General features: G+C 36.5%; 1 protein-coding gene across 1 annotated transcript in view; it reads right to left on the bottom strand.

The window, feature by feature from the left end:
* The window catches only part of MROH9 (maestro heat-like repeat family member 9), a 128,212-nt gene that overhangs the window by 23,701 nt on the left and 79,615 nt on the right, over nucleotides 1-24,896 (bottom strand). Inside the window, exons 18-20 of the mRNA XM_011962280.1 lie at nucleotides 17,899-18,051; nucleotides 17,681-17,797; nucleotides 17,023-17,125 (exon numbers count right to left, since the gene is read on the bottom strand). Coding sequence (XP_011817670.1) covers nucleotides 17,023-17,125; nucleotides 17,681-17,797; nucleotides 17,899-18,051 — 373 coding nt within the window. The remainder of the gene's footprint in view (nucleotides 1-17,022; nucleotides 17,126-17,680; nucleotides 17,798-17,898; nucleotides 18,052-24,896) is intronic.

Here is a 24,896-nt window from a genome sequence, read left to right as displayed (position 1 = left end):
GCTAGGAACAGAAAGACAAACTTTGCATGTTCTCACTTATTTGTGGGATTTAAAAATCAAAATAATTGAACTCATGGACATAGAGAGTAGAAGGATGGTTACCAGAGGCTAGAAAGGGTAATGGGGGGTTGTGGAGGTTGTGGGGATGGTTAATGGGTACAGAGTAATAGTTAGAAAGAATGAGTAAGACTTACTATTTGATAACACAATAGAATGACTGTAGCCAATAATAACTTAACTATACATTTTTAAATAGTGTGATTGGATTGTTTATAATTCAAAGGATAGAGGTTTGAGCGGATGAATACCCCATTTTCCATGACATGCTTATTTCACATTGCATGCTTGTATCAAAACATTCCATGTACCCATAAATATATACACATACTATGTACCCACAAAAATAAAAATATTAAAAAATGAAAAAATGTTGAATGTCACTAATCATCAGTGAAATACAAATGAAAACTACAATGAGATACCATCTTGCACTAGTCAGAATGGCTATTACTAAAAAGACCAAAAGAACAAATGTTAATGAAATTATAGAGAAAAATGAATGCATATACATTGTTGGTGAGAATGCAATTTAGTGTATCTTTTATGGAAAATATTATGTTGATTTCTCAAATAATTAAAAATAGAACTACCATTCAATCCACCAATCTCACTACTAGGTATCTAATCAAAGGAAAACAAATAAAATAATTGTATCAAAAAGACACTTGCATTCCTGTGTTTTTCACAGCACTGTTTACAATAGCAAAGTCATGCAATCAACATAAGTTACCATCAGGGATGATTGGAGAAAGAAAATGTGACATATATATGTGTGTGTGTGTGTGTGTGTGTGTGTGTGTGTGTGTAGATTTCTTGACCAAGGCATACACACACACACACACACATCATGAAATACTACTCAGCCTTAATAAATAATTGAATCATGTATTTTGCAGCAACATGGATGCAACTGGAAGCCATTATCCTCAGTGAAATGACTCAGAAATATAAAGTCAAAAACCATATTTTCTCACTTACAAATGGGAGCTAAACAATGGGTACACATGGACATACAGAATGGAATAATAGATGCTGGAGACTTCAAAAGGTGGGAAGGTGGAAAGAGAATGAGGAATAAAATACCACCTATTGGGTACAATGTACATTGTTTGGATAATGGGTACACTGAATGCCCAGCCTTCCACCATTATGCAATATATCCATGTAACACAACTGTACTTGTATCCCCAAATCTATTAAATCAAGAAAAAAATTTATATCAGCTTTATAACTGACAGAGATATATATTATAACAGAGCCCTTCATTTCAGGGGATAATCATGTAATTTTTCAGAATCTTCGAATAGTTATTCTTCAGTCAGCCAAAATATTCAATTGATAAATGCCATGCTATGTGATCATTAAAAAAACTAAAAAATCAAATGATTTTAAATATCACAACCAGATGAAAAATAATGCTACAAAGGATTGAACAACTGCTGTATGCTAGACAGTCTCCTGGGTGCTTTGTTTCAATTACTACTCACACCCATTTTGTGAAGCTATTCTTATTATTCTCATTTTACAGAGGGTAAAACTAAAGTTCATAGAGATTAAGTAACTTGACAAAGGTCACATGGCTAGAGGGTGTCCATTCTCAGGTTTAAATGCAAGATTATCTATTTTTTACTTGAGTAATCAGAAAATAAAATTTGTTTTTCTGTTGTGTAGATTTAAGGTATATAACATAACGTTTTGATATACATATACCTAGTGAAATGAATACAACACTCAAGCAAGTTAACATATCTATCATCTCAAATGTGTTGTATTTATTTTAAGTGTTCTTTTAGCTAAAAAGACCTAAGATCTACTCTCTTAGGAAATGTGCAGTATGTAAGTATGTAATACAATGTTATTAACTACAGTTTTCATGCTATACATTAGCTCTCTAGATTTATCTTACATGACTGCAACTTTGCACCCTTTGACTTACGTACCCTTTGATTTACATCTTCCCATTTCTTGTGCCCTTGCTCCTGGTAACCACCATTATACTTTATATTTCTATCTATTTGACTTTTTAAAAAAGATTCCACATATAAGTGAGATTATGCAGTATGTTTCTGTCTTTGGCTTATTTCACTTATTATAATGTCCTCTAGGTTCATCTATGTTGTGTCTTATTTTCCCCTTTTTTCAGGATGGATCATTTATATTGTCTCAAAGGAGGATTTCCTTTGCTTATCAAACCAATATTTTATATTTTTTTCTTTGCTTTAGTCAAAATAGTGACCACAAAAATCACACGATCATTTTCATAATACAGTCAACTGGCAGTAAAGCTCAAGATACTCTTACTGGCAGGTGGAGTATGGGCCTAGCAATTTAAGAATAATGCTTTTAAAAAACCTGTTTTGTGGGATGTCCTTTATTACTGTGTTTTTCTATCTGTTTGATTTTGTATTCCAATGTATTTCCTTTTAGGTAGATAAAGGAAAGAAAATTTCTCATGCTAACAAGTATTAATTCTCGCAATGTCAAATTTCTTTTTTTTTCTTTAGTGCTTTTACTAAAATTACTGAGATTTAGCTGGCCACCCAGCTAACAACCAGATACTTAAGACTTCTTTACAGCTAGGCGGGAAGATATGTCTATGATCTGGGCTAATGATAATTTAGCAGAAGTTATATTTGCTTTTCAGAGGAGTGTGTGTGACCTGTTGATATTTTTGTTTCTTTCCAACCAACTGGAATGTAGAAGTGGCTGCAGAAGCTGGAGCAAACATTTTGGAGCTGCTATGGGAAACTATGTGATGAGAATGCTAGAGCAGCAAAAGAGCTGGCCCTAGTTTACGTATCCTTGGACTATTGCATGAGAGAGAAATAAATTACTATCTTGTTTAAACATAGTTATATTTGGATTGTTCTTACAGCTGCAGATACTTATTTCATAAATACAATGTTACCACCAAATGAGCAAAATAGGTGGAAAAATTATGCAAAAAGACCCACACATTGAATGGCTCTACGGAAACTGTGTTTTTGAAAGTCACAAATGAACTTTCAAACAGAATTTGATGCTTTGGACATTATGTCAAATTAACCAAAATGCCAAGACCTAGGTAGGTAACCATGTGATCCCAACTGTGTGGAAGAATGCATTTGGTGGTGATGGGGAGTGTGGTTAACAGGAAGTACAGGCTTTTTCCACAAGTGAAGCTAATGGTCAGCTACATCCAGTTGCTACCATGCAGAAATGCAGGTTCAGTATAGCTTCGTCTTCCTTTTTTTTTTTTTTTCTTCATGAATAACTAGAATCCCAGAAACTTATATGAGAACTCTCACATTTAAAATATTGACAGCTGTGACATGCTACTCCATGTTAATATCATGGTCCCTTTCTTGACCATTTAAGTGACTATATTTCCAAGCATCTCTTGAACTAATAGTGTCACTATGACAGTTCTGGTCATTGTGACTGTAAGCTAAGTCTCAGGTTGGGGACTTTGAAGACAGCCTTATAAAAGTGGGCTGGCGCAGTTGGAAAGCACATCTTTTGTCTTTTACTGTTTTGTTTGTTTCTTGGTGTAACACTTTTAAAATGCTGAAGGTAATCAAAATGCAAGGATAAAAACCACATGCTAAGGTCAGATGGCAGTGTACAATGATGCAATAAACATCTATGTACACACATCATTTCTCCCCTGTGTGAGTGTATCTGAGGATATATTCTCTTGAGAGGAAATTACTGAGTCAAAAGAATATGCATTTCACATTTTGATAGATTTTACCAAATTTTTCTTCTTAGAGAAAGTAATGATTTACAGTCTCAACAGTAATGTAAGTGATGGCTCTCCTCCTGCAACCTGGCCAAAATAGGGTAGTACAAAACTTTTCATCTTTGTCAACTCAATGGATAGAAACATTGTTGGCATCACTTTTAGATAAATTTGTGAACGTTTTAATGTTTAAGAGCCAAATGATTTTTTTCGGTGTGTTCTTCGTCCATTTTTCTATTGTTACTTTTTCTTATGGGTTAGTAAAGATCCTATAGACAGTGAGAATTCATGCTTTATCTTGATAAATGTAAATATTTCATCAAAATTTGGCTTTTGACTTTGTTTATAGTGGTTTTGCCTTGCCAATACCGTTTCATTTTTACATAGTTATCAATCTTTTCTTTATGGCTTCTTTTGACTCTTAGAAAGATCTTCCCCACCTCATGATTGTAAAGCCCATTTTTCCAATTTACTTAATTTAATTGTATTTATTATTATAGTTTCCTTTTTAACATTTGAACTTGTGACCATCTGGATTTTATTTCGTGTAAGAAATGAAATGGGAGTAAAATTATTCTAAAAATTCCAGATGGCTCAGCAGGTGTCCCAACATCATTTAAGGAACATTCCATATTTTCACCACTGTTAGTTAAGGTCAATGATTCACTTTCTAAAACACTGCATATTTAGGGGGTTATTTCTGGATGGTATTATGTCCTATTTATCTGTCTATTCATTCCATGTGATTTTAATTACTAAAGCTATATTGACATATGATAGGGCTCGTCCTCTGTCATTATTCTTTTCAGTTAGAGTTTCCATTATTCTTACATGCTAACTTTTCTACTTTAATTTTAGAATCAGCATGCCAATGTTGAAAAAAATCCTATTGATATTTTAATTGGCATTTCATTCCATGCATAGATTCATTTAGAAAAAAATTGACACTTTTAAAATTTTTATTCTTTTTTTCCTAAAATAGGGTTTATACCTTTCTATTTTCAGTCTTTGTGTCCTTCAGTAATGTTTGCAATTTTCTTCATAGAAATATTGCATATATTTTAAAGTTTATTTTTAGACCTCCCTTCCTTCCTTCTGTCTATCCTTCCTCCTTTTCTTATTCCTCTTCCTATCTCCCATCTCCCTTCTTACCTTCTTCCAAAAGTCTTCCTTCCTTCTTTCTTTTGCTCCCTCCTCCTTTTTCTCCTCTCTCCCTCCCTCATTCTTCCCTTCCTCCTTTCTCCTTTACTTCCTCATTCTTTATTTCCTTCTTTAACTTTTACCTACTATAAATGGGATATTTTCTTTCACTGTATTTTTTAATGAGTTAGTTGCTTTGAGATTAGCATAATTTAAAGCATGTATTTTTAAATTAAAAGCATGTAAAAGAATATATATAATATCCTACCTATGGACTTAAAAAATACTGGTGCTCTTGAAGCTTCTTGTGTGTCCTTTCATAAACACTTTCTTCCCTCCTCCTCCTCCTAGGTAAGCTAGTATATTGAATTTTGTGTTGACCATTTCCTTGATCTTTCTTACTGTTTTCCAGAATATTAATGTGAATTCTCAAATAATGTTTTAGTGGTGTCTGCTTTCATCAGTATATAAGTAGTATGTATTCTTTGGGTTTTGTTTTTTGTTTTTACTTTTTACTCAAAGTTGTTTTTTTGTGTGTGTTCATCTATTCTGGTGAGTGTAAAGATAGCATTTATTTACTTATTATTTATTTATTGTTTGTAATAAATTTCCTTGCTATTTACTGTTGCATTTGTGACAATACAAAAATTATTTATTCATTCTACTTGTAACAGACATTTGGATTATTTCTAATTTATCTGATATTACAAATAATATAGCAATAAACGTACATGTCTCCAGATGCACCTATGTGAGACAGTCTAAGGTACATAGTTAAAAATGGTATGACTAACTTACAGGAACATTATGCTCAACTTTAGCTAATAAGATGATGTCAAATTATTTTCTGAGTGTTTGTATCAATTTCTGTTCCCACTACAAGCAACAAAAATTCCCACCACTCCACACACTTTTCAACTCTTGATAGAGTTGAAAACACACACACACACACACACACAAATCTAGGTATACATGCATTATACTTAGATTTTTAAAATTAAAGTTTTATATATATGTATACACACACATATATACACACATGCTATATATATAAAATATATGTGTGTATATATATCTCTTTAATTTTAAAAATCTAGGTATAATGCATGTATGAAAAAGTGCACATATAAATGTATAGCTCATGGACTATTCACACAGTGACCACATCTAAGGTCAAGACACAAGACATTACCAGTAATCCAGAACTCTCTCTGAGGCTCCCTTTTAGTTTCTCCCAAGTGTAAACACTACCCTGAGTGTAATAACTCTTTAGTTCTAGCTGTTTTTGTGTTTTACATCAATGGCATTGTACAATATGTACTTTTTGTGACTAGCTTTCATTTCAACATTATAAGCTTCCTCTCCACTGTGAATGCAGTTGATTTTTTTTTCCATTGGTATGTAGTATTTCACTGTGTGAATCTACATCAATATATTCATCTAACTGTTGATTTGCAGGATTGGGTTATAACTAGTAATGCTGCTTTGAATATTCTAGTACGTATATTTGTGAACATATGTATGTATTTCTGTGAGATTTTATAGAATTCCTGAGTCATAGGATATGTATGTGTTTGGTTTTATCACATATAGCTAAACAGCTTTCCAAAGCGGTTTAAGAATTTTCAGTGCCAACAGCATATAAGAGAGTTCTGTTTGCTCCATATCCTTGACAACAGTTGAGCTTGTTAGTCTTTATTCTACACTTTATGTTGGATGTATAATGGTACCTTATGTTTTCAATTTGCATTTTACAAATGAACAATAGAGTCAAATATCTTTTTATATGTTTATTGGTCATTTGTCTATCCTTTTCTGAAAAATGTCATTTATTATTCATTTTTCTATTAGGTGGTTTTTTTTCTTATAAATTTATATGAATTCTTTATATATTCTAATGTGATTCTTTGCCAGATACATGTGTCGTAAATATCTTCTTCCATTTGGTGGTTGCCTTTTAACATCATTTGGTGAAGAGAAGCTTTCAATTTTAACATCAGTTTTTATTTTTTTATATTTTAAGAAGCGTTGCTACTTTATTAGTGTGAAATGGGGTGCTATTGTTCTAATTTGTATGTTTCTGATTATTAATATTGTTGGACATCTTTTTACATGATTATTTGTATTTATGTTTTCTCTTTTGTGAACTTCCTCTTCATATTTATTATTATTTTTTGCACCTTTTATTTTTTGGTCTATGGTTTTTTTGTCTTTGTCTATGTTATAATTAATATAATATCAAAATTAATATGTTTTAGTTACACATGTACAAATATTTCTCTCAGCTTATTGCTTGATTTTTATATTTTTATCTTTAGAAATATTTTGTTAATTTTCAGTTATGAAGATATTATCCTACATTTTCTTCTAAAAGTTTTTAAATATTTGTGTTTTATGTTTACATTGTTTGATTCTTCTAGAATTAATTTTTGTGTAGGGCGTCAGGAGTCCTTGTGTATTTCCAATTTTCTTTGCACCTTTTATTAGGCAGCCCATCATTTGCCGGTCTGATATACACTGCCAGTTCTGATATATATTAGGTATATGTGTGTATTGGTTTTCTATTCTGTTCCACAGGTCTGTTTGTCTTTCCTTGAGTGAGTAACAGACTGTTTAAAATTCTGTAGCTTTATGATAAATCTTTGTATCTGGTGAAAGTAGTAGTCCCAATTTTTTTTCCTTCAGGAGTATCTTGGCCTTTTGCTATTCCACAAACATTTAGAATCAACTTTTTTTTTTTTATCAAGATCTATGAAATTATCTGATAGTATATTCATGACACTTGAACTGAGCCTGTTGATCAGTATTTTTTGACAGATGCTCAGTAAGGATTCTAGATGGGACAAGCATTTGTGAATAGCACTGTCATAATTATTTCTGAATATTAAGCATATCTCTGCTCATTAAATGCATTAATGGACATTAAGTGTTGTACCCATCAGGAAGCAAGGTGGCAAGGGAGCTTGGGAGATATAGAATGCAGAGGTCAGCCTTCAGAGGCATAGAGGAAAATAAAAAGTGGTAGAGACTTGATTGAAAGATGAGAGTCCTACAGGTAAATAGATACTAGATGTCTTTTTGCAATAGTTCATCCATTCATTCTTTAGTTAGATGAATTCCATGCTCTAATACTTTCTTCAAGAAGAATTCATGATGATGATTTCATCCTGAGTTCTTGTGTTTTTGAAAATAATGTTCTGTCATCTGTATAGCTGGATTACATTGTGCTGAATATAAAATTCCTCAGTCACAGTTTTCTCTTCACTTAGGAATTTGTAGGCAATATTCCATATTTTATAGTTGAATACTATAAAAACATGTTTTTATAGTATTCAATATTCTATATTTTATAGTTGAATTCTATGAAAAAGTATTTTTTAGTATTCAACTATAAAATATAGAATATTGAAATACAGAAGTTTAATGACAGTTTCTCTATTTTTAAAATCTATAGGTATTTTTTTTGTCTGAATGCATAAAGAATTCTTGAAGAATTCTTACAGAACTGTGCAGTTCCATAACTTTATTACAAAATGCCTTAATGTTGCATTCTGTATAAAATATTTCTTGAAAAAGTGTTTTCCTATCTCAGTATATTTAATCCAGTCATCTTTATTTCTTAAATTTTAAATTCAAAGACTTTTGTTCTGTTGTAGTTTTTCATTTCTCTTCTTCAGGGATATCACTTGCACATATTTGCATTTCTTTTTTCTATCATCTATGTCTACTATTGTTCCCTAATTTTAAGAATTTTGTAGGGGTGCCGAATAGATGGTGGAATAGAAACAGCAGAGTTCAGAGGCTCCCATCATGGAGAAAAACAGACAAACAAACAAACAAACAAACAAAAACCATACTAAGCATGTGAATCCTTCACCAGCAGCCAAGGTATTCAGGTTTTCTCATCAGAACTGACTAGGAGGCTGGTGTGAGAGAGAGAAGGAAGAACAGTGTGGTGTGGCCACCTGCCTGAGAGCCACATGGGGCAGGGGAGCTCCTCCTCCAAAACCAAGGGAGGCAGTGAGTGAGCGTGCTACCCAGCCGGGAATCTGTGCTTTTTTGATGAAACTGTGCAACCCACAGATTGGAAGATCCCACTCGTGAACCCACGCCACTGAGGCCTAGTGTCTCAACAGCAGAATGTGCAGACTCTTAAGAGCTTCTCATCTGGAATCGGCTTAAGATTACCGAACTCTCTAAGCCATTTGAACTCCTTGAGGGAGGGGCAGCAGCCAGCACTGGGGCTCACAACTGCCTAACACGCTAAGCTTCCTCGGCAGATGAACACCCAGAAAAGGGTGGCACCCATTTCTAAAGCCCCAGGCTGTGTTTTTCCCCTGCCGGAGCCAGGGAGGCTAGATGGCTTGGTTCCAAGACTTGTCACCCCACAGCCCAATACACTGGCTGTGGCAGTCTGTGGCCTGAGTGCCTCTACAGGCCTGACTTAACCATCCTTCCTCATTGGGTGGGACTTCCCTGCAGGAACTCCAATAACTCCAGCCAGGGGCTCAGGGACAGAACCTGAATCCCGCAGGACCTGAGCCCCTAAGGAAAGGGAGGCCACAGTCTCTGCAGACCAGCAGATTTAGCCTTTCTTCCTGGTAGTTCTAAGGAATCCAGGCAGCCCAGACAAGTAGGTTTCCCCCGCAGTGAGGCACACCACCTCTACCAAGGGACAAAGTGCTTTGTTAAATGGGTATTGTTCTCCATGGTACCCAACTGTGTGAGACCCTCCAATGGGGTTATCAGAAACCCTATACAAGAGCAATCCTACTGGCATCAGGTTGGTGCCCCTGGAGCTCAGAGGTCCTAGAGGAAGGAGAAGGCACCCAGCCTCCTTGAGTGACATCTCCAGGCATGGGAGTGAATCAGATGAATAGGGCCTGAAGTGAACCCCCAGCAAATGAAGAGGGACCTGACCACTGAAAGAAAAACAAGCAGAAAGAAACAATAAAAGCAGCAACAAAAAAGCCCCCACAAAAACCCCATCCAAGGGTCAGGGCCTCAAAGACCGACTCTAGACAAACTCAGGAAGATGAGAATCAACAAAAAAATGCTGAAAACCCAAAAGGCCAGAATGTCTCTTCTCCTCCAAATAATTGCAACATCTTTCCATCAAGGACACAGAACTGGACAGAGGATCAGATGGGTGAATTGACAGTAGTACCCTTCAGAAGATGGGTAATAAAAAACTATGCTGCACTAAAGGAGCATGTTCTAACTCAATGCAAAGAAACTTAAGAACCTTGATAAAAGCTTATAGGAGCTGCTAACTGAATGACCAGTTTAGAGAGGAACATAAATGATCTGATGGAGCTGAAAACCCCAGCATTAGAAGTTTGTAAAACATATACAGGTATCAATAGCCAAATTGACCAAGTGGAAGAAAGGATATCAGAGTTTGAAAACCACCTTACTGAAATAAGGCATGCAGCCAAGACTAGAGATAAAAGAATGAAAAGGAATGAACAAAGCCTCCAAAAAATATGGGGCTTCATAAAAAAGACCAAACCTACGATTGCTTAGAGTACCAGAAGGAGATGAAGAGAATGGAAACAAGCTGGAAAATACACTTATATTTATGGATATATTAAGGATATTATCCAGGAGGACTTTCCCAACCTAGCAAGACAGCCCAACATGCAAATTCAGGAAATACAGAGAACACCACTAAGATACTCCATGAGAAGATCAACCCCAAGACACATAATCATCCAATTATTCAAGCTTGAAATAAAGGAAAAATTGTTAAGGGCAATCAGAGAGAAAGGCTAGGTCACCTACAAAGAGAAGCCCATAAGATTAAAACTACACCTCTCAATAGAAACCCTGCAAGCCAGAAGAGATTGGGGGCCAAATTCAACGTTGTTAAAGAAAAGAGTTTTCAACCCAGAATTTCATATCCAGCCAAATTAAGCTTCATAAGCAAAGGAGAAATAAAATCATTTTGAGACAAATGTTGAGGGATTTCATTATCACCAGGCCTGCCTTGCAAGAGCTCCTGAGAGAAGCATTAAATATGGAAAAAAAGCACCCAGTACCAGTCACTGCAAAACACACCAAAATGTAATGACCAATGACACTATGAAGAAACTGCATCAACTAGTGTGCAAAATAACCAGCTAGTATCATGATGACGGGATCAAATTCACACAGAAAAATATTAACCTTAAATGTAAATGGGCTAAACGCCCCAATTAAAAGACACAGACTGGCAAATTGGATAGAGTCAAGACCCATTGGTGTGCTGTATTCAGGAGACCCATCTAATGTGCAAAGACACACATAGGCTCAAAATAAAGGGATGGAGGAAAGTTTACCAAGCAAATGGAAAGCAAAACAAAAACAAAACCAAAACAAAACAAAACAAAAACCAAAAAACCAAAAACCAAAAAAAAACAAAACAAACAAAAACCCACAGGGATTTCAATCCTAGTCTCTGACAAAACAGACTTTAAAACAAACAAAGATCAAAAAAGGATAAAAAGGACATTACATTATGGAAGAGGGAACAATTCAACAAGAAGAGCTAACTATTCTAAATATACATGCACTCAATACAGTCGCACCCAGATTCATAAAACAAGTTTATAAGACATACAAAGAGACTTAGACTTTCACACAATAATAGTGGGAGATTTTAACACCTCACTGTCAGTATTAGAACTAGACAGAAAATTAATAAAGATATTCAGGACTTGAACTCAGCTCTGGATCAAGTGGGCCCAGTAGACATATGCAGAACTCTCCAACCCAAATCAACAGAATATACATTCTTCTCAGTGCCACATGGCACTGATTCTAAAATAGACCACGTAATTGGAAGTAAAACGCTCCTCAGCAAATGCAAAATAACTGAAATCATAACAAACAGTCTTTCAGAACACAGTGCAATCAAATTAGAACTCAGGATTAAAAAACTCACTCAAAAACACAGAATTGCACAGAAATTGAACAACCTGCTTCTGAATGACTCCTGGGTAAACAATGAAATTAAGGCAGAAATCAAGAAGTTCTTTGAAACCAATGAGAACATGGAGACAATGTACCAGAATCTCTGGGACACAGCTAAAGCAGTGTTAAGAGGGAAATTTATAGCACTAAATGCCCACATCAGAAAGCTTGGAAGATCTCAAATTGACACTGTAGAATCACAGTTTAAAAAGCTAGAGCATCAAGAACAAACTAATCCAAAAGCTAGCATAAGACAATAAGTAACTAAGATCAGAAAAGAATTGAACTAGATAGAGACATGAAAAGCCCTCCAAAAAGATCAATAAATCCAGGAGCTGGTTTTTCAAAAAAAATTAACAAAATAGACCACTAGCTAAACTAATATAGAAAAAAAGAGAAGAATTAAATAGATACAATAAAAAATGATAAGGAAATATCACCACTGACCCCACAGAAATACAAACTACCATCAGAGAATACTATAAACACCTCTATGCAAATAAACTAGACAATCTAGAAGAAATGGGTAAATTCCTGGACACATACACACTCCTAAGTCTAAACAATTAAGAAGTTGAATTCCTGAATAGACCAGTAACAAGTTCTGAACATGAGGCAGTAATTAATAGCCTACCAACCAAAAAAGCCCAGGACCAGATGGACTCACAGTTGAATTCTACCAGAAACACAAAGAGGAATGGTACCATTCCTTGTGAAACTATTCCAAACAATTGGAAAGGAGGGACTCCTCCCTAACTCATTTTATGAAGCCAGCATCATTCTGATACCAAAAACAGGAAGAGATACAACAAAAAAGGAAAACACTAGGCCAGTATTTCTGATGAACATCGATGCAAAAATCCTCAATAAAATCCTGACAAATCAAATCTAGCAGCAAATAAAAAAAACTTATCCACCATGATCAGGTTGGCTTCATCCCTGCGATGCAAGGCTGATTCAACATATGCATATCAATAAACATAATCCATCACATTAAACAGAACCAAAGACAAAAACCACATGATTATCTCCATAGATGCAGAAAAGGCCTTTGATAAAATTCAACATCCCTTCGTATTAAAAACTCTTAACAATTCCAGCACTTTAGGAGCTGAGGCAGGTAGATCACGAGGTCAGGAGTTCAAGACCAGCCTGATCAACATGGTGAAACCTCGTCTCTACTAAAAATACAAAAATTAGCTGGGCATGGTGGCATGTGCCTGTAACCCTAGCTACTCGGGAGGCTGAGGAAGGAGAATCGCTGGAATCTGGGAGAGGGGGTTGCAGTGAGCCAAGATTGCGCCACTGCACTCCATCCCGGGCAACAAGAGCAAGACTCCATCAAAAAACAAACAAAACAAAAAAACCACCTCTTAATGACAAACCCACAGCCAATTATCATATCAATATCATATTGAATGGGCAAAAGCTGGAAGCATTTCCTTTGAAAACTTGTACAAGACAAGGATGGCCTCTCACACTACTCATATGCAACATAGTATTGGAAGTTCTGGACAGGGCAATCAGACAAGAGAAAAAACAAAGGGTATTCAAACAGGAAGAGAGGAAGTCAAATTGTTTCTGCAGACTGCATGATTCTACATTTAGAAAACTCCATCACCTCAGCCCCAAAACTCTTTAAACTGATAAGCACCTTCAGCAAAGTCTCAGGATACAAAATCAATGTGCAAAAGTTATGAGCGTTCATTTATACCAATGATAGACACACAGCCAAATCATGAATGAACTCCCATTCATAATCGCTAAGAAGAAAATAAAATACCTAGGAATACAGGTAACAAGAAATATGAAGGACTTCTTCAAGGAGAACTACAAACCACTGCTCAAAGAAATCAGAGAGGACACAAACAAACGGAAAGACATTCCATCCTCATGGATAAGAAGAATCAATATTGTGAAAATGGCCATAATGCCTGAGGTAATTTATAGATTCAGTACTATTCCCATCAAACTACCATTGATATTCTTCATAGATTTAGGAAAAACTATTTTGGATTTCACATGTAATCAAAGAAGACCCCACATAGCCACGACAATCCTAAGCACAAAGAACAAAGCTGGAGGCATTGTGGTACCTGGCTTCAAACTATACTACAAGGCTACAGTAACCAAAACAACATGGTACTGGTACCAAAGCAGATACATAGACCAATGGAACAGAACAGAGACCTCAGATATAACACCACACAGCTATAATCATCTGATTTTCAACAAATCTGCTAAATACAAGCAATGGGGAAAGGATCTTCTATTCAGTAAATGATGCTGCGAAAACTGGCTAGCCATATGCAGGAAACTGAAACTAGATGCTTTCCTTACACCTTATACAAAAATTAACAAGGATTAAAGACTTAAATGTAAAACCCAAAACCCTAAAAAACCCTAGAAGAAAATCTAGGCAATACCATTCAGGACATGGGCATGGGCAAAGATTTCGTGACAAAAACACCAAAAGCAATTGCAACAAAAGCCAAAATTGATAAATAGGATCTAAGTAAATTAAATAGCTTCTGCACAGCAAAAGAAACTATAAGACTGAACAGGCAACCTACAGAACGGGAGAAAATTTTTGCAATCTACCCATCTGACAAAGGTCTAATATCCAGAATCTACAAGAAACTTAAACAAATTTACAAGAAAAAACAACTCCCTCAAAAAGTGGGCAAAGGATATGAACAGACACTTCTGCAAAGAAGACATTTACGTGGCCAACAAACATATGAAAAAAAGCTCAACGTCACTGATCATTAGAGAAATGCAAATCAAAACTACAATGAGACAGCATCTCATACAGGTCAGAGTGGCGATTATTAAAAAGTCAAGAAACAATAGATGCTGGCAAGGCTGTGGAAAATAGGAACGCTTTTACACTGTTGGTGGGAATGTAAATCAGTTCAACTGTTGTGGAACACAGTATGACAATTCCTCAAGGATCTAGGACCAGAAATACCATTTGACCCAGCAATCCCATTACTATGTACATACCCAAAGGAATACAAATCATTTTACTATAAAGACAAGTGCACATGTATGTTTATTGCAGCATTATTTAACATGGCAAAGACATGGAACCAACCCAAATGCCCATCAATGATACACTGGATAAAGAAAATGTGGTATATATGCACCACAGAATATTATGCAGCCATAAAAAGGAATGAGATCATGTTCTTTGCAGGGACATGGATGACACTGGAAGCCATTCTTCTCAGCAAACTAACACAGGAACAGAAAATGAAATACCACATGTTCTTACTCGTAAGTGGGAGCTGAACAACAAGAACACATGGACACAGGGAAGGGAACAACACACACCAGAGCCTGTTGGGAGGTGGGGGGTGAGGGGAGGGAACTTTGAGGGCCAGTCAATAGGTGCAGCAAACCACCATGGCACATGTATGGGTATGTAACAAACCTGCACGTTCTGCACATGTATTCCATTTTTTTAGAAGAAAGAATAAAAAGAATTTTTCATTGATGGTTTTTGTTTGATTTTGCTAACATTTCTCAACCCTGTAGTCCTTGTCCCTTACTGAGTTCTCAACAAATATTTTCTCTTTTGCTGGTTATAATTTAATTTGCATTTTTGGTGATATGTTTTTTCTTACTTTTTCCCCCTTGTACTTTGAAAGCTTATTTTTCATGTGCTCCCATTATCCCATCCTATATTCCCTATATGCTTGTGTCTATACTTTAGATCTTCATTTTAAATGTTTTGGATTCATGGAAATATTTATCATGACTTTCATCTGCTCTATAGACATATTTTCTAAGGTTTGTTTTTCTTCATTCTTTTGTCTCTTTTTTCCCTTGAAGTACCACTGTAGAAAGATAATGTTTCTTTTTTTAAACTACTTATTTACTAATCTTGCAATAGTTATATACAGAGGTTTATTTGTGGGAACTTCCAAGGTAGAACTCAGGATAGCAGGGATTAATTCTGGTTTGAAATAAAGTTATTATTGGCTGAGCACGGTGGCTCACGCCTGTAATTTCAGCACTTTGGGAGGCGGAGGCAGGCAGATCACTTTATGTCAGGAGTTCAAGACCAGCCTGGCCAACATAGTGAAACTCTGTCTCTACTAAAAGTAGAAAAATCAGCCAGGCATGGTAGCGCATGCCTGTAATCCCAGCTACTCTAGAGGCTAAAACAGGAGAGTCGCTTGAACCTGGGAAGTGGAGGCTGCAGTGAGCCAGGATTGTGCACTGCACTCCAGCGTAGGTGACAGAGCAAGAGTCTGTCTCAAAAAAAAAAGAAAAAAAAAAGAAAAAGAAAAGAAAATGACAGAAAGTTATAACAGGGTTTTTCTTTGTGTGTGTGTGTGTGTGTGTGCGCGCATGCACGCGCCTGTGTCTTTGTGTTCTGCCACTCCTCTCTGATTAAAACAGATCAGGGGCTTCAGTGCTGATCATAATTCATTTTGTCATCTACCCTGACTGAGAGCCTCCTCTCTATATGTATGATGTGACTGTGTATTTCCTTATTCTTTGTTGCTCCTGTTACTCCATGATGCTAATTGGGGTCAAGGGAAGATCCTACTACCAAGTTGGAGACTCACTACCAAGTTGGGAGTTCCAAAATACAGAATAATTCATTTTTATTTTCACAGAGCTAGTAGGGGAAAACTGTTTGGTCAGGTTTGTCTAATATTAAAAAGCTGTCTAGTCTTAGAGTCTTCCTGGGTTGCCCCTGCCTGTTTCCACTTTTTAAAAACTTTAGTGGATTTGGTAGTTCTTCCTCATCTACTGTAGTCTATGGTTACAGATGTCCAAGTTTGGTCGGAGATGATGTTTTTATATTTTTTAAAATTATTTGTATTCTTTGGGTAGTGATTTTTAAGTGATGAAGGGGAATAATGAACAATGGTATGTCACCATTTTAAATTTTGAAATCCATTTTGCTGAATACACTTTGCATAAAAATTAATCTAATACAGCTATATTCTCTGTGTATTATAAAATAGAACTCTATTCTCATCACATGTATCAACCTCTATTCATCATCATGACAGGTGCTGTCCCTCATAAACAGAGACATTAAAAAAAATGTAAGAAAAACTTTTAGCTTCTTCTCCATTCTATACCATTTAAGACAAATTAGGAATTGAGAATTGAATTATGTTTACCTATCAAAATAACCGATGCCTTCTTAAGATATGTTCTGGAGCTCCACAGGAATCCTAAGGTATCAGATATCAAATTTGTAATGTAGTTCCTATGAGAAATAATCTGAGAATAAAAAGGGGAAAAAAGCACCTCTCTCAATTGTTGAAATAGAACATTTGCTTCCTCCAGAAAGGCTTCAACATACCAAATCAGGACCAAATTAGAAGCTGGGGATGTTTTTGTGTGAACTATACTCTTGTTCCTAAACTCAACTCTCTTTTTCCATTCTTTGGTTAGCATTCATCCATCCCTACTTGTCTATCATTGCTGTTCATGCTGGGTTTCAGAGGACTAGCTCAAGAGGCAGTGGCAAAGTAATTCTAGTTTTCTTTTTCATGATCTGGGATGTTCTTCCTACCTTAATACCCATCCATAGCTCAAAATGGGTGGGCTGGAGGAAGAAGATAAGATGGATGATCAATGTTGAGAAAGAGGAAGTGGAAAATTCTAATTCCTCTCTGCTCAAGCTCCAGTTATAATCACTTATTGAAGATTTTTTCTTCCATTTCTTTTTCTCCAAGATCTTCTCTTATCCCCATTACAGTGTTTTATCACTTTGGAGATCCTGTAAGTTTTGTCTATAACTCTTATAGTAGTAAAAATGGAAGAGCCACTTACAAGATTGTTACAGATATTGAGCACCACCATCTCAAAACTGTAATTTTCATCTTTGAGCAAATGTGATGTTGACCACTTTAATTGTGAGGTACAGATTTTTAATGTATATTTACATGCCTGTGAGACAGAAAAGGGTCAGTGAAGATCTATTCATCTGTTGTTAGATAAAACATTGTAATTCTTGGTAAATTTAAGAAAAAGAGGATCAAATGACTTACTTCAGCTACTCTTTCCTCGTCATCCTCCAAAAACAGGATTAGGGGCACCAAGCCTTCTAGAATCACATCATTCAGCATCCATGTGTACTGTCTCATATCCCTAACTAATTCACCAAAGTGTTGAATTGCCATACTTCGAATGCCTCCATCAATCTGTAAAAGAAAAAGGTCTTATTTGATGATAATATTAGGGCTTTTTTCTTCAATCAGTAATCTACACATGCACATACATACACACACGATATAAATATACTATATATGTATATGTCTATACATACAGTATGTGAAATTTTATTTATTTTTTAAAAAATTCACCTTGGGTTAAAGTAGGGTGTCTTTTAATTTTAAAATAATATTTGCTTACTTATTATTCACAATAACCAAGGTATGGAATTAACCTGTGTCCATCAATGGAATAATTGAAATACTTTTCAGCCTTAAAAAAGAATAAAATCCTGTCACGTATGACATGGATGAACTTGGAGGACATCATGCTATTTGAAATTAGTCAGGGACAGAAAGACAAATATTGCATGATCTCACTTATATGTGGAATATTAAAAGGTTGAACTCATAGAAGAGGAGAGTGGGACTAGGTTGCCAGCAGCTGAAGGGTGGTGGGAGGCACTGGGGGAGATGTTGGTTAAAGGATACAAAGTTTCTGTTAGACCAGATGAATAAATTCTAGAGATCTAATGTAAGTCTACTTACATTAAACTATAGTTAATAATGTAATGTATACTTAAAAATTGCAAAGAGATTAGGTCTTAAATGTTCTCACTACACAAACAAAAAAAGATATGTGAGGTAATGGCAATGTTAATTTTGTTTGATTTAATCATTTCACAATGTATAAATATATCAAAACATATTGGATTCTGTAAATGTATACTATTTTAATTTATTAATTATGCCTTAATAAAGCTGAAAAAAATATAAACCAGTAAAAAATTACTTACCAAAATTCAGATTGCATTACCAAAAACTCCTGTGAAAAATTAGTTTCTTAAATTCAGGAAGATGATTAGTATTTAATAATATCCTAAAAGTATAAACTGAAATAGTATGTATAACTTGGAGATAATTTTTATAAGGATACTTATAATAATGTAACCATGCTGTGTTCAAAGGCTGGAGGACTTTGCTGAGTTGCCACTGAGTAGCAATGGAAGCTCTATACATACCGGCACATAACCAGGTTTTCAAGGGCTACTTATGCCAAATAGGAAGGTAATTGGATAAAAATGATTCTAGAAAGGAAAAATTGCAAGTAAGAAGAGGTTAATTTTTTAATTTTATTTATTTATATTTTATTAGATACAGGGTCTCACTCTGTTGCCCAGGCCAGAGTACAGGGGCAGGATCGTAGCTCACTGCAGCTTTTAACTCCTGAGTTCCAACAATCCTCCTGCTGGTCTCAAAATCTTGGGCTCAAGCAATCCTCCTATGTCAGTCTTGGAAAGTGTTGGGATTACAGGCGTGAGCCACTGCACTTGGCCCAAATTTTAAAAATATAATATCACTTTCTGGTTTTCAAGAAACGTTTATAATCTCATTGATTTTTTTTTTAATGTGAGCATTCTGACTACTTTATCACATATATGACCTTGGCCAAATATTGCCTTCTCTTTGCCTTAGTTTCTTTACATGAAAATTGGATAATAGTAATACAATTGCTTAGAGATTTATGTAAGATAGCTCATGTAAATCCTTTAGAATAGCCCCTGGTATATATTAAGTGTTAAATAAATTAAGCCACTTTTTTTTTTTTTTTTTTTTACTTTAAGTTCTGGGGTACAAATACAGAAAGTTTAGGTATGTTACAAAGGTCTATGTGTGCCATGGTGGTTTGCTGCACCTATCACCCCATCATCTAGGTTTTAAGCCCCACATGCATAACTATTTCTCCTAATGTTCTCCCTCCCCTTGCTACCCACCCCCCAAGTGGCCCTGGTGTATGTTGTTCCCCTCCCTGTGTCCATGTGTTTTCATTGTTCAACTCCCACTTACGAGTGAGAACATGAGGTGTTTCATTTTCTGTTCTTGTGTTAGTTTGCTGAGAATGATGGCTTCCAGCTTCATCCATGTCCCTGCAAAAGACATAATCCTCATTCCTTTTTATGGCTGCATAGTAGTCCATGGTGTATATATATCACATTTTCTTTATCCAGTTTAACATTGATGGGCATTTGGGTTGGTTCCATGACTTTGCTACTGTAAGTAGTGCTGCAATAAATATACATGTGCATATGTCTTTAGAGCAGAATGATTTATAATCCTTTGGGTATATACCCAGAAATGGGATTGCTGGGTCAAATCGTATTTCTGGTTCTAGATTCTTGAGGAATCACCATAACGTATTCCACAATGGTTGAACTAATTACATTCCCACCAACAGTGTAAAAATGTTCCTATTTCTCCACAGCCTCATCAGCATCTATTATTTTTTTGACTTAATAATCACCATTCTGACTGGCATGAGATGGTATCTCACTGTGGTTTTGATTTGCATTTCTCTAATGATCAGTGATGTTGAACTTTTTTTCATATGTTTTTTGGCCATGTAAATGTTTTCTTTTGATAAGTGTCTGTTCATATGCTTTGCCCACTTTTTGATGGGGTCTTTTTTTTTTCTTGTAAATTTAAGTTTCTTGTAGATTCTGAATATTAGATCTTTGTCAGATGGGTAGATGGCAAAAATTTTCTCCCATTCTGTAGGTTACCTATTTACTCTGATAATAGTCTGTTTTGCTGTGCAGAAGCTCTTTACTTTAGTTAGATTCTATTTGTGAATTTTGTTTTTGTTGCAATTGCTTTTGGCGTTTTTATAATGAAGTCTTTGCCCATGCATATGTCCTGAATAGTATTGCCTAGGTTTTCTTTGAGGGTTTTTATGGTTTGGGGTCCTACATTTAAGTCTTTAAGCCATGTTGAGTTAATTTTTGTATAATGTATAAGGAGGGGTCCAGTTTCAGTTTTCTGCATATGGCTAGCCAGTTTTCCCAGACCATTTATTAAATAGGGAATCTTTTCTCCGTTGCTTGTTTTTGGCAGGATTGTTGAAGATCAGATGATTGTAGATGTGTGGTGTTATTTCTGAGGTCTCTGCTCTGTTTCATTGGTCTATATATCTGTTTTGGTACCAGTACCATGTTGTTTTGGATACTGTAGCCTTGTAGTATAGTTTGAAGTCAGGTACCATGATGTCTTCAGCTTTGTTCTTTGTGCTTAAGATTGTCTTGGCTATATGGGCTATTTTTTGGTTCCATATGAAATTTAAAGTAGGTTTTTCTAATTCCGTGAAGAATGTCAGTGGTAGTTTGATGGGAATAGCACCAAACCTGTAAATTACTTTGGGCAATATGGCCATTTTAATAATATTGATTTTTTTTATCCATGAGGATGGAATGTTTTTCCATTTGTTTGTGTCCTCTCTGACTTCCTTGAGCAGTGGTTTGTAGTTCTCCTTGAAGATGTCCTTCACATCCCTTGTTAGCTGTATTCCTGGGTATTTTATTCTCTTTGTAGCAATTGTGAATGAGTGTTCACTCATGATTTGGCTCTCTGCTTGTCTATTGTTGGTGTATAGAAATGCTTGTGATTTTTGCACATTGACTTTGTATCCGGAGATTTTGTGAAGTCGCTTATCAGCTTAAGGAGTTTTGGGGCTGAGGTGATGGGGTTTTCTAAATATAGAATCACGTCCATAAACAGAGATAATTTGACTTCCTCTCTTCCTGTGTGAGTACCCTTTACTTGTTTCCCTTGCCTGATTGCCCTGACCAGAACTTCCAATACTGTGATGCATAAGAGTGGTGAGAGAGGGCATCCTTGTCTTGTGCTGGTTTTCAAAGGGAATGTTTCCAGCTTTTGCCCATTCATATGATATTGGCTGTGTGTTTGTCATAAATAGCTCTTATTATTTTGAAATGTGTTCCAATAATACCAGCTTTATTGAGAGTTTTTAACATCAAGGAATGTTGAATTTTATCGAAGGCCTTTTCGGCATCTATTGAGATGATCATGTGGTTTTTGTCATTGGTTCTGTTTATGTGATGGATCACATTTGTTGATTTGTATATGTTGAACCAGGCTTGCATCCCAGGGATAAAGCCGACCTGATCGGGGTGGATAAGCTTTTGAATGTGCCGCTGAATTTGTTTTGCCAGTATTTTATTGAGAATTTTCTCATCAATGTTCATCAGGGATATTGACCTGAAGTTTTCTTTTTTGTTGTGCCTCTGACAGGTTTTGGAATCAGAATGATGCTGGACTCACAAAATGAATTAGGGAGAAGTCCTTGCTTTTCAGTTGTTTGGAATAGTTTCAGAAGGAATAGGACCAGCTCCTCTTCGTATGTCTAGTAGAATTCGACTGTGAAATGGTCTGGTCCTGGGCTTTTTTTTATTGGTAAGGCGGCTATTAATTACTGCCACAATTTCAGAACTTGTTATTCGTCTATTCAAGGATTCAGCTTCTTCCTGGCTTAGTTTTGGGAGGGTGTATGTGTCCAGGAATTTACCCATTTCTTCTAGATTTTACCGTTTATTTGTGTACAGATGTTTATAGTGTTCTCTGATGGTAGTTTGCAGTTCTGGGGGTGAGTTGTGATTTCCCCCTTATCATTTTTTATTGTGTCTATTTAATTCTTCATTCTATTTTTCTATATTAGTCTAGCTAGTGGTCTATTTTGTTAATTTTTTCAACAAACCAGCTCTTGGATTCGTTGACTTTTTGAAGGGTTTTTCGTGTCTTTACTTTCTTCAGTTCTGCTCTGATTTTAGTTATTTCTTGTTTTCTGCTAGCTTTTGAATTTGTTTGTTCCTGCTTCTCTAGCTCTTTTAATTGTGATGTTAGGGTGTCAATTTGAGACATTTCTAGCTTTTTTTTTTTTTTTTTTTTGACAGAGTCTCACTCTGTCGCCCAGGCTGGAGTGCAGTGGTGCAATCTTGGCTCACTGCAACCTCCGCCTCCTGGGTTTAAGTAATTCCCTGCCTTAGCCTTCCAAGTAGCTAGGATTACATGCACATGCCACCATGGCAGGCTAATTTTTGTATTTTTAGTAGAGACGGGGTTTCACCATCTTGGCCATGCTGGTCTTGAACTCCTGACCTCGTGATCCACCCACCTCAGCCTTCCAAAGTGCTGGGGTTACAGGCGTCAGCCACTGCTCCTGGCCGATATTTCTAACTTTATGACATGGACACCTAGTGCCATAAATTTCCCTCTCAACACTGCTTTAGCTGTGTCCCACAGATCCTCGTACATAGTCTCTTCTTATTGGTTTGAAAAGACTTCTTGATTTCTGTCTTAATTTCATTATTTACCCAGGAGTCATTCAGGAGCAGGTTGTTCAATTTCCATGTAATTGTGGGCTTTTGAGTGAGTGAGTTAATCCTGAGTTCTAATGTGATTGCACTGTTTTTAGAGAGTGTGTTATGATTTCAGTTCTTGTGAATTTGCTGAGGAGTGTTTTGCCTCCAATTATGTGGTCTATTTTAGAATCAGTGCCATGTGGCACTGAGAAGAATGTATATTCTGTTGATTTGGATTGGAGAGTTCTGTATATGTCTATTGGGCCCACTTGATCTATAGCTGAGCTTAAGTCCTGAATATCCTGTTAATTTTTTGTCTCGTTGATCTGTCCCTTGTTTCTCAGAGGTTTTGCTCATTCCCTTTTATTCTTTTTTCTCTAATATTGTCTGCATGCCTGATTTCACCAAGATAGTCTTCAAACTCTGATATCATTTCTTCTGCTTGGTCGATTCAGTCATTGGTACTTGTGTATGCTTCACAAAGTTCTTGTCCTGTGTTTTTCAGCTCCATCAGCTCATTTATTTTCCTCTCTAAACTGGTTATTCTAGTTAGCATCTCCTCTAACCTTCTATCAAGGTTCTTAGCTTCTTTGCATTGGGTTAGAACATGCTCCTTTAGCTCAGAGGAGTTTGTTATTACCCACCTTCTGAAGCCTATTTCTGTCAATTCGTCTATCTCATCCTCCATCCAGTTCTACGTCCTTGCTGGAGGAGGTGCTGTGACCATTTGAAGGAGAAGAGGCACTCTGGCCTTTTGGGCCTGCAGCATTGTTTTGTTGATTTTTCTCTCATCTTCATGAGTTTGTCTAGTATTGATCTTTGAGGCTGCTGACCTTTGAATCGGGTTTTTGTGGAGACTTTTTTTTGTTGTTGGTGGTGTTGCTTTCTGTTTCTTTGTTTCTCTTGCAATGGTCAGGTACCTCTCCTGTAGAGTTGCCACAGTTTTCTAGGGGTTCATTTTAGGCCTTATTCATCTGATTTGCTCCCATGTCTGGAGATGCCACTCGAGGAATCTGGAGAACAGCAAAGATGGGTGTTTGCTCTTTCGTCTGGGATCTTGAGGGGCACCAACCTGATGCCTGTAGGATCACTCCTGTATAGGGTTTCTGATGACCCCTTTTGGATGGTTTCACCCGGCTGGGTTTTATGGGGAGCAGGATCCACTTACCGAAGCACTTTGGCTGTCCCTTGGTGGAGGGGGTGTGCTTTGCTGGGGGGAAAGCTCACTTGTCTGGGCTGCCCTGCTTCCTCCAAACTAGGAGGAGGAAAGACTGTGGTCTGCTAGTGTGCAGAGACTGTGACCACCCCTTCCCGCCGGGGTTCAGGTCTAGGAAGATCAGAGTTCTGTCCCTGAGCCCCTGGCTGGAGTAGTCAGACTATCTGCCAGAAGACCTCAGTGAGGAGGGATGGGTCTAGGTCAGGCCTGAAGAGGCACTCGTCAGCAGTCTGCCACAGCTGGTGTGTTGGGCTGTGGAGGATACCTCTTGGGATCAAGCCATCCAGCCTCACTGGCTCCAGCAGGGAGAAATCATAGCCTGGAGCTATAGAGAGGGCTGCTGCCCTTCCCCTGCCCTGGGGGCTTTGTGTCTTAGGTGGCTATCAGTCTGAGTGCTGGCTGTCGCCCCTCCCCCAAGGAGTTTAAAGGGCTTAGACAGCGGGCAGCCACAGCTGTTGTGCTAGCCA

This window comes from Colobus angolensis, unplaced genomic scaffold (genome assembly GCF_000951035.1).
Source record: "Colobus angolensis palliatus isolate OR3802 unplaced genomic scaffold, Cang.pa_1.0 Scaffold59, whole genome shotgun sequence".
Lineage (NCBI taxonomy): Eukaryota > Metazoa > Chordata > Mammalia > Primates > Cercopithecidae > Colobus > Colobus angolensis.
This window is presented reverse-complemented; position numbering and strand designations above follow the sequence as displayed.